Below are 15763 nucleotides of genomic sequence, written 5' to 3'. Positions count from 1 at the left end.
TTGACTCAATTGCATACAATATTAATATCAAGTTTTCAAATGCAAGTCTGTATGTACACAGCATATGCTCACTAAATGAATGAATAATATTAAACAGTAAGTCATCTGTTAAAAAAGATTAACAAAAAATTGTCATGAAACTGTAGCTTTTAAACTATAACAGTAATTACACCAACTATTGTTTTAAAATATATATATATATATATATATAGTTAAGGAAAACTAGTGTCTTTATATTCACTACATATTTTTTAACTTTTTATTTTATATTGGAGTACAGCTGATTAACAATGTTGTGTTAGATTCAGGTGGACAGCAAAGTGGTTCAGTTACACATACACATACATCTACTCTTTTTCAAATTCTTTCCCCATTTGGGTTGTTACACAATAATGAACAGAGTTCACTGTGCTATACAGTAGGTCCTTATTGGTTATCCTTTTAAATACAGCAGTGTGTACATGTCAATCCCAAACTCCCTAATTACCCCTCCCGCCAACCCTTCTATCCTGGGAATCATAAGTTCATTTTCACAGTCTTGTTTTTGTTCTGTAAGTAAGTCCATTTCATTTGTATCACTTATTTTTAGATTCCACACATCATTTCTGACTTACTTCACTCAGTACGACAATCCCTACGTTAACCCCCTGGCTGCAAATGGAATCACTCCATCCTCTACAGTAGCTAAGCAGTGTTTCACGGTGCGCTCAGTCGCTCAGCCTGTCTGACTGCAACCCCGTGGAGTGCAGCCCGCCGAGCTCCTCTGGCCGCGGGGTCTCTTCAGGCAGGAATACTGGGGTGTTCTCACGTGTTGCCATGCCCTCCTCCAGGGGATGTTCCGACCCCGGGATCAAACCCAGGTCTCTGGCATTGCAGTCAGATTCTTTACCAACTGAGCCACGAAGGAAGCCCAACATTTCATGGTACATGTGTACAAAATCTTCATCCATTGCCTTGTTGATGGACACTCGGGCTGCCTTCATGTCTTGGCCATTGTAAACAGTGTCATAATGAACATGGGGTGCATGCATCCTTGCAGACCATGTTCTTCTCCGGATACATGCCCAGAGGTGGGGTGGCAGGATCCTGTGCCTGCTGTGCCAAGTCGCTTCAGTCGTGTCCAACTCCTTGTGACTCTACAGACGACAGACCACCAGGCTTCTCTGTCCATGGGATTCTCCAGGCAAGACACTAGAGTGAGTTGCCAAGCCCTCCTCCAGGAGATGTTCCTGACCCGCGGATCAAACCTGAGTCTCCTTCGTCTCCTGCACTGGCACTTTACCACCAGTGGCACCTGAGAAGTCATTGCAGGATCACATGGCAGCTCTATTTTTAGTTTTTAAAGGAATCTCCATACTGTTCTCCACAGTGGCTATCCCAATTTACATTCCCACCTACAGTGTGAGACGGTTCCCTTCTCTCCAAACCTTCTCCAAAATTACTGTTTGTAGACTTTTTGATGATCTCCATTCTGATTGTTGTGAGTTGATGTCTAACTGTAGTTTTGATTTGCATTTCTCTAGTAATTCAGTTCAGTTCAGTTGCTCAGTCGTGTCCGATTCCTTGCAACCCCAGGGACTGCAGCACATCAGACTTTCCTGTCCATCACCAACTCCTGGAGCTTGCTCAAACTTACGTCCATTGAGTCGGTGATGCCATCCAACCAACTCATCCCCTGTCATCCCCTTCTCTCCCTGCCTTCAATCTTTCCCAGCATCAGGGTCTTTACCAATAAGACAATTCTTTGCATTAGGTGGCCAAAGTATTACAGCTTCACCATTAGTCCCTCCAACGAATATTCAGGATTGATTTCCTTTAGGATTGACTGGTTTGACCTCCCTGCTGTCCAAGGGACGCTCAAGAGTCTTCTCCAACACCACAGTTCAAAAGCATCAATTCTTCGGCGCTCAGCTTTCTTTTAAGGTCCAACTCTCACATCCATACATGACTACTGGAAAAACCATAGCTTTGAATAGATGGACCTTCGTCAGTAATGTCTCTGCTTTTTAGTATGCTGTTCAGGTTTGTCATAGTTTTGATCTCTGGTTCTGCCTTTTCTAAATCCAGCTTGAACATCTGGAATTTCTTGGTTTACGTACTGTTGAAGTACGTGATACCTAATAACTAGATATCTAATAATTAAGTACGTTTCCATGTGCCTCTTGGCCATCTGTATGTCTTCTTTGAAGAAATGTCTATGTTTGATGATGATCAACTATTTTTAATTAACCAGTGATTATAAACAAAATGATCTGAAATGTCCAACATTTTCTACAGTGGAGGAAAAAATTATAAATTGTCTACCAAGTGAGCTGATACTAACTTCACAAATTTTATAATGAGGAGAAAAAGGAATTAACTATTTTACCAAGTCCAAAAAGCTAAAATGATGATTAATTTCCTCACTCTAATGAAACTGTTTACTTTTCCCATAAAGAATGCCCTGCTAAGATACCGTGCTATAGGTAATTGCTGTTTCTTGCTCTTCAATAGCAGTGTAGTTTAATGAGGCATACTGACACTTCAAAAAAAAAGTGATAATCCACATTGTTGACAGATTCTATTAAGAACCGGTATCAAGATCTAAATGGGGCTATCAACAATACAGCTGGAAAGAACTCCTTAGAAGTTTATGTTCTTTCATGTAGTTTTGTTGAATCTAAAACTAACTGTTAGGAAAACTTCATATACCAGGTGTAAATTTTCAGCAATTTCACCCAGGCAATTTTTTACTACAATAACAATAATCAAGTGCTAATATAAGATCCATTATGTATAAGCCTGTAATAATGATGCTGTTAACAAATTAACTTCCTGGGCTTTTAAAATGTTAATACCTCTTGGGTATGAAGGATAGTTTAAGATTGAAGTTAAGTACTTAATTCTAAGTATAAGTTTGAATTCTGGAACAAAAATCAAAGCAAAAGGGGGATCATTCTAATTGTTGACTTTTTTCCTGATTATCCAAAAATGCCGTGGTTTGGTTCCAGTATTCCTAAAGAAATTAATCCTACTCGTCTGGCTATTATACTCAACAACTTTCTTCTGAAAGAGGAGTACTACTTTGCCTTGGGTCAGCCTTCTTCACTTTTGGACAATTTACTAGCACCTACATTTTATGCTATTTTCATAATATCCTTATTTCTCACTTGGTTTACGAGATTCCCAGACTCAAAACACAGTCACATATTATTCTAAACAATAAGAATATAGAGCTGATATTCTTGTTCGTTCTGACTGCATGTAAACGAGAGAGGGGGGCTCAGGGGTAGAAAGAAAGAAGAGAGAACACTGCAATATAAAAGAGCAGTAAAAAAAAAAAAAGGATAGGATAGAAAAAGATTGCTTGAGGAAGTGACAGAGTCACCAAGTTGAAGAAACATAAAAGAGAGCCATGAAGTGTCTGATGGCCATAAAAGGGCAATTGTCCACCTCCTAACAAACCAAATCCGGTCAACACCAAATATGGAAATGTTTTCATTCAAATACAGAGCTTTTCTTCTGTGGGATATGAACATAGATCACATTCTCTCCCTACCCCCCAAAAAAAAAATCTCACACTTGGATATCTACTATTGTGAGAAAAATATGTTGAATTGTTGTATAAACGATTTTCAAGTTTTTCTACCTCAAAAGTTCAGGACTTTCTAATAACAATAAAAACACCACAATCCTTTCACAGTTATTCTGGAGCTTCAGTCTCCACATCTGTAAAATAGGAAAGTTAAATGACAACCTGGAAAGCCATGTGAAGACTGAGCTAATACCTGTAAAACACTTTAAGGGGGCATTTTGTAAGTTCAATACCTGCTAAGTGTTAGCTATTATGCACTCAGCTTTTCTCGGCATTTAGACTTATAAACCTCAATTCACAAAAGGTAACTGATGACAGAACTGTTCAAATTAAGATCATTTCAAAACAAGACGCACTTCTGTATATATCCACTCATGCTATTTATAAATTAAGAGGTTGGTAAATAAGAGAATGGCCTATTCTGCTGTTGCAGGACAGACACGTTATCTTAAAACCTAGTGTTCTCAAAAAGTTCGTTCATTCAACAAGTATTTACTGAGTACCTGCTTGACTAGTCACTGTCCTGGGGCTGAGGATATAGGAATCAATAAAATAAAAATTTGTGTAATGTGGAGGATTGGGAACGAGTAGGATTAGAAACTGGCTCCTGGCAGAGGACGAAGGAGCTTTTATTTCAAAAGTGAATGCTTTCAATGGATTCTGCCTGTTCCAAGTTTTATATATTTCTGTTACTTGCCTCTCCCCTATCCTTGCCCCGGGACTAGAGTTTCTCAGAGTATTTTTTTCCACAGGAATTTCAACAATAAAGGAATTTTAATAAGTTCGATTTCATGCACAATTAATCTAGCTGCTATCACCAGCACTTCAACATACAGTTTTGATCACTTTCATTCACTCATTGCTATGATAAAACACAAAAGCACTCAATCAAAGTAAATGCTTTGAAAATGTTTTGTTCTATCTCCCACCCTAGGAATCCCCAGAATTCCTTACAACAAATAACTAAGGGGCAGAGGGGGAAAAGGGGCAGTCGTCCTTCCTGACCACTAGCACATTTTCAATTATGATCTTTCAAGATTTTATGTTGACTCAGTAACTGTTAAAGCAACACCTGGAGACGTGTGGAGGTCAACTAAGGCTGCCATGATTTTATTTGCAGTTCCTCTTCATCAGCTACCAGAGCCTCACAGAGCTCATTCACTCAGGTGTAGGAAACTGGTTACATGGTTGATACGGTCTCCATTATGAAAGCTATACTCCTCATTGAAGTAACAAGTCTGGCATTTCCAAGAAAATGCACGCACATTTTCCTGCTCATCACTCACCTACATACACTAACAGTTGAATAGTGTAACATCAACTGATTCCATTGTATTTTTCAAAAGAAAGAGATTCCCTGATTTTTATGACAGTTTCAAAGCATATACCCATTTTCAATTAGGTTCATAATCGAGATGGGTTCTAATACTCTTAACAGATATCCCAGATCCCACAGAAATGCAAAATAGTATTATTTTTAAAGTAATAAATTATAAATTAGTTTCAGAAAGTTCCTAATTCTAAAAATACTATCATTTACTTAAAAGATTTTTTTTTAAACTTTGTTACCTTCAGAATCTAAAATAACTTTTAAAATACTTTCAAAGCACCTTAATCTTCATTCTTAGGGGGTATTTTTGACTGATCTGTTTTTAGTAACCAAAAGTATATTGGAGCCATATCTAATAATTGACATAGTAATTTTATGGTATGTTTTCTTCTGATCCTAAATATGTGGTTGGGGTGCTGCCTCTGGTCAGTGATCTCAGTTCTAAGACAACTATAACTAGAAGGTAGTTGAGTTTCTTTCTAAACTACAGTTTAGGAGGAAAAGCTTTGAAAGAAAAAGATAAGTTGCTCACATGTGTTATGATAACCAAAGTAAAAGGGACACAGTTATAAAGAAAGAAATGACACAAGGGTATACCCTTGCATGAAAACTTGCACCCAACAGGATAAGCAGCATGAGGCCAAAAGTGATGATGATGGAAGTAAACATGACTAACATAATGATGAAAAGCCAAGTAACACCACTGATAAAAGTAGGAAGTCTGAGAAAAGATATGGTTGGGTGGGGGACTCTGGGTGCGGTGGAGTGCTTGGGGAAACAACAATAGAAAGGATTCAGCTGTACATGGAAAGAAAGGACAGAAGTGTACATGAAACAACAGGTTCCAAATTGGGAAGGAGTACGTCAAGGCAGTATATTGTCACCCTGCTTATTTAACTTAAATGCAGAGTACATCATATGAAATGCCAGGCTGGATGAAGCACAAATCAGAATCAAGATTGCCGGGAGAAATATCAATAATCTCAGATATGCAGATGACACCATTCTTATGGCAGAAAGTAAGAAGAAGCTAAAGAGCCTCTTAATCAAAGTGAAAGAGGAGAGTGAAGAAATTGGCTTAAAACTCAACATTCAGAAAACTAAGATCATGGCATCCGGTCCCATCACTTCATGGCAAATAGATGGGGGAAACAACAGAAACAGTGAGAGACTTTTCTTGGGCTCCAAAATCACTGCAGATGGTGACTGCAGCCTTGAAATTAAAAGACGCCTGTTCCTTGTTAGAAAAGCTATGACCAACCTAGACAGCATGTTAAAAAGCAGAAACATTACTTTGCCAACAAAGGTCCATCTATTCAAAGCTATGGTTTTTCCAGTAGTCATGTATGGATGTGAGAGTTGGACCTTAAAGAAAGCTGAGTGCTGAAGAATTGATGCTTTTGAACTGTGGTGTTGGAGAAGACTCTTGAGAGTCCTTTGGACTGCAAGGAGATCCAGCCAATCCATCCTAAAGGAGATCAGTCCTGAATATTCATTGGAAGGACTGATGTTGAAGCTGAAACTCTAATACTCTGGCCACCTGATGCAAAGAACTGACTCATCTGAAAAGATCCTGATGCTGGGAAAGATTGAAGGTGGGAGGAGAAGGTGATGACAGAGGATGAAATTGTTGGATGGCTTCACCGACTCGATGAACATGAATTTGAGTAAACTCCAGGAGTTGGTCATGGACAGGGAAGCCTGGCGTGCTGCAGTCCATGGGGTTGCAAAGAGTCAGAAACTACTGAGCGAATGAACTGAACTCTCCCTTTCTCTAAATCCATAGGCTCTTGTTCTCTGCTGGTATTACTAACAACAGCAGGTCTACAAACTGATGCAAAGACAAGCCACCATTCTGAAGGCACTTAACCCACTGCGGGGAGGGTGCAGAGGGCAGAGGGGGGAAAATACTTAACCTACTTTCTATAATTTCAAAAGGTAATTTCTAAGTTGACCAACCTAGACAACATATTAAAAAGCAGAGACATTATTTTACCAACAAAGGTCTGTATAGTCAAAGCTATGGTTTTTCCAGTAGTCATGTATGGATGTGAGAGGTGGACCATAAAGAAAGTTGAGCATCAAAGAACTGATGCTTTTGAGCTGTGGTGTTGGAGAATACTCTTGAGAGTCCATTGGACAGCCAGGAGATCCAACCAGTCCATCCTAAAGGAGATCAGTCCTGATTATTCATTGGAAGGACTAGATACTGAAGCTGAAGCTCCAATACTTCGGCCACCTAATGCAAAGAACTGACTCATTGGAAACGACCCTGATGCTTGAAAAGACTGAAGGCAGGAGGAGAAGGGCACAAGAGAAGATGAGATGGTTGGATGGCATCGCCGACTTGATGGACATGAGTCTGAGCAAGCTGCAGGAGTTGGTGATGGACAGGGAAGTCTGGCGTGCTGCGGTCCCTGGGGTCACAAAGAGTCGGACGCGACTGGGCGACTGGACTGGAGAATATCTCACCGAGTTCAGAGCAGCCACTATTATGGTTTTGACTCGATTTCTAAGAACTTGCAGAGAAAAATGAGTTGGGCTTATTATCTTTTGGCCTATTATTGTGGCAAAGATTTTATCTGTTTTTCAACTCCCAAGTGCAGAAAACTAATGTACAAATTCCATTGTTACGAAACAATTTACCAGAAGTCTTCATTCTCTTACTGTTTTCTAGGGAGGAGGAAACTGTATTTCAAACACAATCTTAAAACATGCATATGCTGACACTATCCTACTCTGAGGCTTTATTTTTTAAAAAATACTCACTAGGAACTCTGTGATCATCTTTAATAAGTCTATAAAGCAAATATGTGCTGTTATGAGGATACTGGAATAGCAGAGGCACTAATCCAAGAAAAATAAAAATTCAAAAATTATCAAACCCTCACAAAAACAGAAGTTCTAACATTTAACTACCTTAAATATCTGTGATATACCTAATTTATGGTAAAAAATTTTTCAATGTTAAACTTTTATATTTACCTTCTGAAGCAAAGAAGGCATATGAAAAGGTTCTAAGATCTAAGGAATAGGAGAATGAAGGGGGTAGATTTTAGTATGTATCATCAGTTTTTTTTTTGTACTTTTTTAATTGCATGGGTCATTTTCATCAATTCAAAGAAAGAGCAAACTCCTCCACAACTAAGAAATACTATAAATTTCTTATCTATGAGCCTTGTCGAGAAGGAAATGGCAACCCACTCCAGTATTCTTGCCTGGAAAAAATCCCATGGACAGAAAAAGCCTGGCAGTCTACAGTCCACAGGCTCGCAGAGCCAGACACGACTGAGAGACTTCACTATCACTGACACCGTGAGCCTTTAAATATTTACCAGGGCAAGCAAGCAAGCACACACACACACAAATAATACTATAAAAAACAAAAATGAAGTTTCATAGTTAAATACCTGTTCCCTACTGTCGCAGAGATAAAACTACTGAGCTAATAATACTGTTTTAAATATCTGAGGTCTTCTGCGGCTGAAATCAGTTTGACAATACAGATTTATAAGACGGAGTTTCATACTGTTTTCCAGTTGATCATTACTAGAACTTAGGTCTGCAATACAGTACACATACGTACCCTTGAAACAAGGTTTTACACAGTTATATCATGTGATACATTCATGACATTTCCTTTTCTGTTCTTTTCTGCTTCATTTAATTTGTCGGGGGCGTGGGGGGGGGGGAGCGGTGGCAAGAAGAACAGCCACTTATTAAATTGATTGCAAAATGGGCTGCCATTGGCAGTTTGAAAACTACTGATCTAAGAGTTGATTAACACCAGAATAGATGCCAAGGGACAGTATACTAGATTACTTGATAAAACAGGCTTAGTTAATGCCACTCAAAAGCTGTAGCCACTATCTTTCCCTTTTCTTCCTACTCCTCAGATAGTCTCCTATACTAAACTTCACTGGCATATCACTAGGAGCCACAGACTGGAATCTATCCTGGTCACTTTTTCTCAGCAAGGCAAAACAATATAAAACTAATACCACTGCTGAGGGACATCTATTACTATGGGAAGTATACACTTAGTGGAACTAAAAGGATCCAATCAACATACACATAAATGCGCATATCTTGTTTATTTCAGCTTAAAAAAGTGAAACACAGAGTGAAGTAAGCCAGAAAGATAAAGACCAATACAGTATACTAACGCATATATATGGAATTTAGAAAGATGGTAACAATAACCCTATATGCAAAACAGAAAAAGAGACACAGATGTACAGAACAGACTTTGGGACTCCATGGGAGAAGGCGAGGGTGGGATGTTCTGAGAGAACAGCATTGAAACAAGTATACTATCAAGGGTGAAACAGACCACCAGCCCAGGTTGGATGCATGAGACAAGTGCTCAGGGCTGGTGCACTGGGAAGACCCAGAGGGATGGGATGGGGAGGGAGGTGGGAGGGGGGATCGGGATGGGGAACACATGTAAATCCATGGCTGATTCATGTCAATGTATGGCAAAAACCACTACAATACTGTAAAGTAATTAGCCTCCAACTAATAAAAATAAATGAAAAAAAAAAAAAAGTGAAACAAGTTTGTTTCAACATACTCCTTTCTATATTCACTGTGCTGATTTTCTTTTCTATTACATGTCTTAATGCTGATCATAACCCGCTAAACTGAGTTCTTGACACACTAATGAATAGGTAGAAACCTGCAATTTGAAAAACACAGCTTCAAGGAACACACACATCAACCTAGCAGGATAAGAGAACCACAGATAAACTACCAGTCTTGAATGGCCACCTTCTTTCCCTGAGGAGAAAAAGCTCAAAAAACTGAAAACATTAGTCAAAGAGTGATTGTTTATTTAACTCCAGGAAGACCATACAAGAAGGTATAAGATTCAGGAAAATAAAAAATGTGACAGAATTACACCCCCACAAAAAGGAGTTCCTGATACAGCATTTAATAATCATCACCACTGTTACTCTAACACTGGCTTCTCGCATGCTCAATCCTGCACTAAATGCATATATAATTTATCTATGTAAGTGGTGTGTGTTAAGGAATGTATATGTGTGCATATACACATAAGTATATACACATAATGCAATATATAAATTATATAAGTATATACTTATGGTATTGTATTTTTAATACATAAATTTATATTTTTTTCCAAGTCATTCTTACAACCTGTCAAAACAACAAAGTAGTGCCAGAGCTGAAACCCAGGTTGGCTGGCTGCAGAATCTAAGCTCTTAACCACTAAGGTATAAGCTCTTCCAAAAGAAAAGGAGTACCCAGCTCTGGCTGTGCATCAAGAATCCTCTGTGGCGTTAAAAAGAAACAGACGGATGCCCAAGTGCATCTAAAAGGAGATATGAAAGGAGACTTTTTTAAGCTGAAGTGGCAAATATTACAGAGAAATATATTTTGTAGACAATGTATCAATACCATCTCCAACCCATTATGTCAGAAAAAATCTTTTTCGGAGAGTAGATATTGCCATATTGGACATAAAACACCTGTTGAATTAATCGACAGTTGGCTTCACCGTGAAATTTGATTCACTGTCATTATAGGCTAGAATAAGTCCTTTTATCTTAGATTTAACAACTAAATTCCACTGATAATTTAACTGCTGATGCATCAAAAGGTTCTCAATATAAGGTAGCCTAAATGATAAAAATTACAGGCTGTACCACTGTATTTCTATTACACTTATATATCCATGATTTAAACCTCTATTTTCCCAACATATTTTCCTTCATAACCTAAAAGATAAAAAATTTTGAACCCAACGTAACATAAATGAATTCAGCATTCTCCCTGGGTTGATTCACTTCCACCAACTTTAAGAAAACATTTACTAACAAGCACATAGTACACAATTAGAAGGTTTCCAAGGTTTCAAATAATTAAGAAATAGTTTTGACTACATCACTCAAATAAAATGTTATGAAGATAAAAATCTTAAAGATTTTTGATGGTTAAGAAGGTAAATATGAAGCCTAGAATTACCACTATTAGCAACCATAAGTAACAGTGGGACTACATACCTCAAGCACAGGAAAGATTAACTGTATTCTTATGGTGGTGAAGAGAGAACAATCACACTATTAATGAAGAATCACTCACTTTCCTCTCAGTAAAAATTTTTTGTAAAAGACAAAAACAGCACAAACTATAAATGGTCCACGTAAAAATTATTTTGTTTGGTCAAATTAATACCCTAACTGAAGAACTGCATCCAATTATTTCCTATTCAGGCTACCACGAAAGGACAGCACTGCAGAGGAACTAGCCTATGATGTAAATCATAAAGATAATTAGAGACTAACATGTGAATAATCCCCAAACTATTTCAAGAAAGAAATTATAGCCCATTACTATTAAAATTTAGCAAAAAATTACTACTCCAGTGTCTCCTATAACCGTATCTCAAAAGAGGGGGGAGAGGGAACTCATTCAACAAGCTTGGGATATACAGTTATTTTTATAAACAAACAATACTTTTGTCATAAATCCATAACCACATCTGCAATCTAAGTATTAAAATATTTTAAAATACATGTTAATTAAATATAGAATCATTAGTGTTTGTTCTACCCATGACCTTGAGGGATCACTGGAAGATTTCTAAAGCATACCTTTTAATCCACGCCATGGTACTTCAAGAACATGTTAAGGTAAGCCACAGGCTGGAACACTTCGATGCACCTCAAAACACCTCAGCCAGTATATCTGTATCATTCTCCTTTCCTTTTGAGATCAAAATGTTTCCGAAGAACTATAATGCTTCCATTTGAATGACAGTTTCATAATTTCAATGACTTAAAAACAAACAAACAAACAAAAAAAGGACTTAAGTGTTGGTCTGTTAAGCCACTAGTGCACTGTGCTAACTGCTGCCACAACTAAGAGAAGCAAGCCCGCGGCTGCTACTGCCGTGTAACACTGTCCTTTTTAACATGACCCTCAAGTGAAGGAGGGAGAGCACTTGCTTAAGCGGCCAGTGACAGCCCTTGCTTTTCTGCATGCGTGAGTACTTTTGCTTCAGTCGTGTTCGACTTTCTGCGACCCTGTGGACTGCAGCCCACCAGGCTCCTGTCCATGGGACTCTCCAGGCAAGAATACTGGAGTGGGTTGCCATGCCCTTTCCAGGGGATCTTCCTGACTCTGGGATCGAACCCACGTCTCTTATGTCTCCTACATTGGCAGGTAGGTTCTTTACCACTAGCTTGCTTTACTGGGATCTATCCAAAGCCCACAAATCTCTCTGCCCCAACTGATTCTTCAGTTTTCTTCTCAAAGAATTAAAATAACCTAAAAGACAAGTCTGGAACACTTGGTAGATGCCAGGTTCTCCTCTGACCAACTATTCTGTGTAGAAGGAGAGCTGGAAATTACCACACACCTGCATAAAATGGAATTCGTTAATAGAAACAACAGGAATGCCCTCAAATGACACTCCTTCCTGATGCTAATATTACTGAATCATTTTAATTCCATGGAAGTCATTAAAGTGTAAAAAGTTTCTGTTTCTAAAGTTTACTTCTATGAAGAGCATGCAGATAAATGAATAGATCAATGGCTACTATCAGGTTTTAGTGCTTCTGTGATTGCCTTGGCAGGTTACCTGATTCCTCCTTCCTCTTCACCCCACTCCACCTTTTTTACACATGAAGACATTAAAAACACTTCATTATTTAAATGATACAGTAAGAAGTCTATGTATCATATTTTAAAACTAAAAATTCACTCAACTTTTGCTTCAAGCTTGGCACTCTATAGTTATAAGAAGAATGAACACTCAAAATACACAAAACAAGTAAAAGAAGCAACACACACATCTATGTCATAAAGCAATTAACACTGCTTTAGGATGACTGATCAGGAAACTTTTAATAAAAGCAAGCCATAAAAAGAGCTTCCAAGGGAAGGAGGGAGCTGGGAGAGGTTTGCTTTACTCTGGGTTTGTGGAACAGCTTGGGTACAGGTTAACAGATAAGGAATGGAAGATGACAAAAGTTTCCCAGCTAGAGCTAAAAAGCACATGCTAAGGAAAAACAGAAATTATTTCCTGCTTACAAGGGTAGATTCAACAGATGAATATCAGAAATATTCCTGAGATTTAGATTTACTGCAGGTTGTAGGGAATACAGATTACAAAATACAGGTAACTCTTCGGAATGCTGGTAATAGTGGCATAACTGAATACAGAAAAGAATTCTACCAGGGCAGGTGGGAAAATAATAATGAACAACAGAAACAAGGGGCCTGGTCCACTGAATCACTGCAGCCACAATCATCTTTTAAACTGATCACTTCCCTCCTCTAGCTTAAAACCTTTCAAAGCCTCTATATATATTTCAACCTCCTGGAAGGAAATCCACATTGTTTCCTACACTCTGTCCCTCCAAATAAACATATCCTATATGTAACTATCAGGTTAATGTTCCTGAAGTACGGTTCCTCTCTTACACGGGAATAATAATGTGAATCATTGACAACTAAGGCAGGCTTTAAATACATTAGATAATAAAGAATAAAAGCCTAATGTTTACTCATTATCTCATTTTTCATAATCCCATTTTATAGGGGAGAAAACTGACACTCTGTGGTCAAGTGATTGACCCAAGAAAACACACAATAAGAGAAAAGAACTAGGACTTAAATCTAGATCCTCTAGCTGGAATTTCAACACTTTTTCTACACAATACTGTTGTAAATATTATTGGAGAAAAGGCGAGGTACTGGGGCTAACACTGTTGATAATATGCCAGGAACTAAGCTAGGGACGTGTGTGTGCATGTGCTAAGTCACTGCATTTATCTCTCACTATGTGCCACTCCACGTACTGTAACCTGCCAGGCTTCTCTGTCCTGGGATTCTCCAGATAAGAATACTGGAGTAGGTTTGCCACGCCCTCCTCCAGGGGATCTTCCCAACCCAGGGATCGAACCCACAACTCTTATATCTCCTGCATTGTGCGGCAGGCTCTTTACCTGTATCAACACCTAAGAAGCCTCATGCTAGGAATCTAACGATATTTTATTACATCCTGATCTAAGACTGACTAGTTACCTTCTTTTACAGGTGAGAAAGAAGACTGAGGCTCCTGGAGATTTGAGCACTAATCTATTCAACATAATGCATCAGAGACTGAAAGTGGTTGGTCTAACATTCCCTCCCATGTGCCCAACTCTAAAACCCACACTCATGTTGCTACACTAATCTATCTCCCAGAAGCAATCAGAAGAAATCAAGTCCAACACTGAAGCTGTATTCTTCAACCTGGCTAATATAACAATAATCTAATTTTATAAATTTACCTTAATCAAAATGTAGGCAGTATATATAAATAGATTTTTTATCTATAATTTAGCAAGAGACTATGCACATTCACTAAGGTCACTAAGAAGGATTAGAATCATATTTAATTGCTCAAGTCAGAAAGTTCATTTGATTCCCACAAATGAGATCCAGGTTGTTAATGAACTTACGCACACGAAAGATCTTTTAAAGCTGACTTGTAAATCGTAGCAGTTATCAAAATAAATTTTGGTTGACAAAACAAAAATAAGCATGAAACTTATTTCCTTATGAAGCTGTGCGGCCACGTTTCCCCGTGGACTGCTACCAGTCTTAGCCTCACGGAAAGTAGATCAGGTTCTAGCTGAAGATAGTCGGTCAATTATCAGTTAACTTCTCTATACAGAAAACAGGACCTACTTACAGCACAGGGAACTCTATTCAACACTCTGCAATAACCTAAATGGCAAAAGAATCTGAAATACAGATACATGTATATGTATATGGGGCTTCCCCGATGGCCACGCAGGAGACCCAGGTTCCACCCCTGGGCTGGTAAGATCCCCTGGAGAAGGAAATGGCAACCTCATCCAGTATTCCTGCCTGGAAAATCCCATCAACAGAGGAACCCAGCAAGTTACGGTCCATAGGGTCCCAAAGAGTCGAACACAAGTGAGCACACGTGCACTGTATATGTATAATCAAAGCATTTTGCTGTACATCTGAAACTAGCACAACAACGTAAATCAACTGTACTCCAATATAAAATAGAAACTAAAAAAATACTACAAAGACTTTATCTGTCACATACTGTTTTACAGCATCCCAAATTTTATTATTCTCAAACCACCAGAAATCTCAACAGAAAACTTTTAAAAGATCATCAAACGGTATTACAGAAATTTGTCAGCTTTTAAAATATACCCATGTAGACTTACTCTAGGAGAAACCTGAGTTTGGAGACTTCCCTGGGTGGTCCCGTGGTTAAGAATCCACCTTGCAATGCAGGGACATGGGCTCAATCCCTGGTCGGAGAACTAAGATTTCACATGCCGAGCAACAACTAAGCCCATGAGCCACAAGTGAGAGCCAACACAGTCAAATAACTAAATCGAATTAAAATTTGAAGATTAGAAAAAAAAAGAAACCGAGTTTTGTTGAGGGAAGAACACACTATTAAGAGGTATTAAAGAAAAAAGGTGCTGGGTTTGGTTTAACTGGACATATGCAACAGCTCCTCTCTGATCCAGTTTCTGGTCTCCTCCAGACAACATCTGCTCTAGCCACACTGGACATCTGCACACTTCTCAGAACACACCATGGTGTTTCAGATCTCTGGACCTTTGCCCCACCTTTCCATACCCACAAACTGCAGTAGTACTGGGCAAAATAGAATTTAACGTCACATGGTATTTAAAAGGAAAAGAATAAAGGGGAGGTGAGATAGGTGAGACGACAAGTTAAAAAATTTTTTAATGTTTTCAGTGCCTACAATAGATGACATACTACATGCTGAGCTAAGTTAGTGTTTTTACATAAATTCTCACAGGCTATTATATATAAGAAATTTTTAA

The 15763-nt window shown here is 38.4% G+C and overlaps 1 protein-coding gene across 6 annotated transcripts in view; it reads right to left on the bottom strand.

The window, feature by feature from the left end:
* The window catches only part of RBPJ (recombination signal binding protein for immunoglobulin kappa J region), a 227640-nt gene that overhangs the window by 57579 nt on the left and 154298 nt on the right, over positions 1 to 15763 (bottom strand). For 2 of the 6 annotated variants that reach the window (XM_043871441.1, XM_043871442.1), the window contains exon 2: positions 11525 to 11707. The exons of the other annotated variants lie outside the window; for them this stretch is intronic. In XM_043871441.1, coding sequence (XP_043727376.1) covers positions 11525 to 11541 — 17 coding nt within the window. In that variant the 5' untranslated portion in view covers positions 11542 to 11707. The remainder of the gene's footprint in view (positions 1 to 11524; positions 11708 to 15763) is intronic. 6 annotated transcript variants of the gene reach the window in all.

The sequence above is a fragment of the Cervus elaphus genome, chromosome 17 (assembly GCF_910594005.1).
Source record: "Cervus elaphus chromosome 17, mCerEla1.1, whole genome shotgun sequence".
NCBI classification, from domain to species: Eukaryota; Metazoa; Chordata; class Mammalia; order Artiodactyla; family Cervidae; genus Cervus; species Cervus elaphus.
Note: the sequence above shows the minus strand (reverse complement) of the source record. Positions and strands in the feature narration are given on the sequence as shown.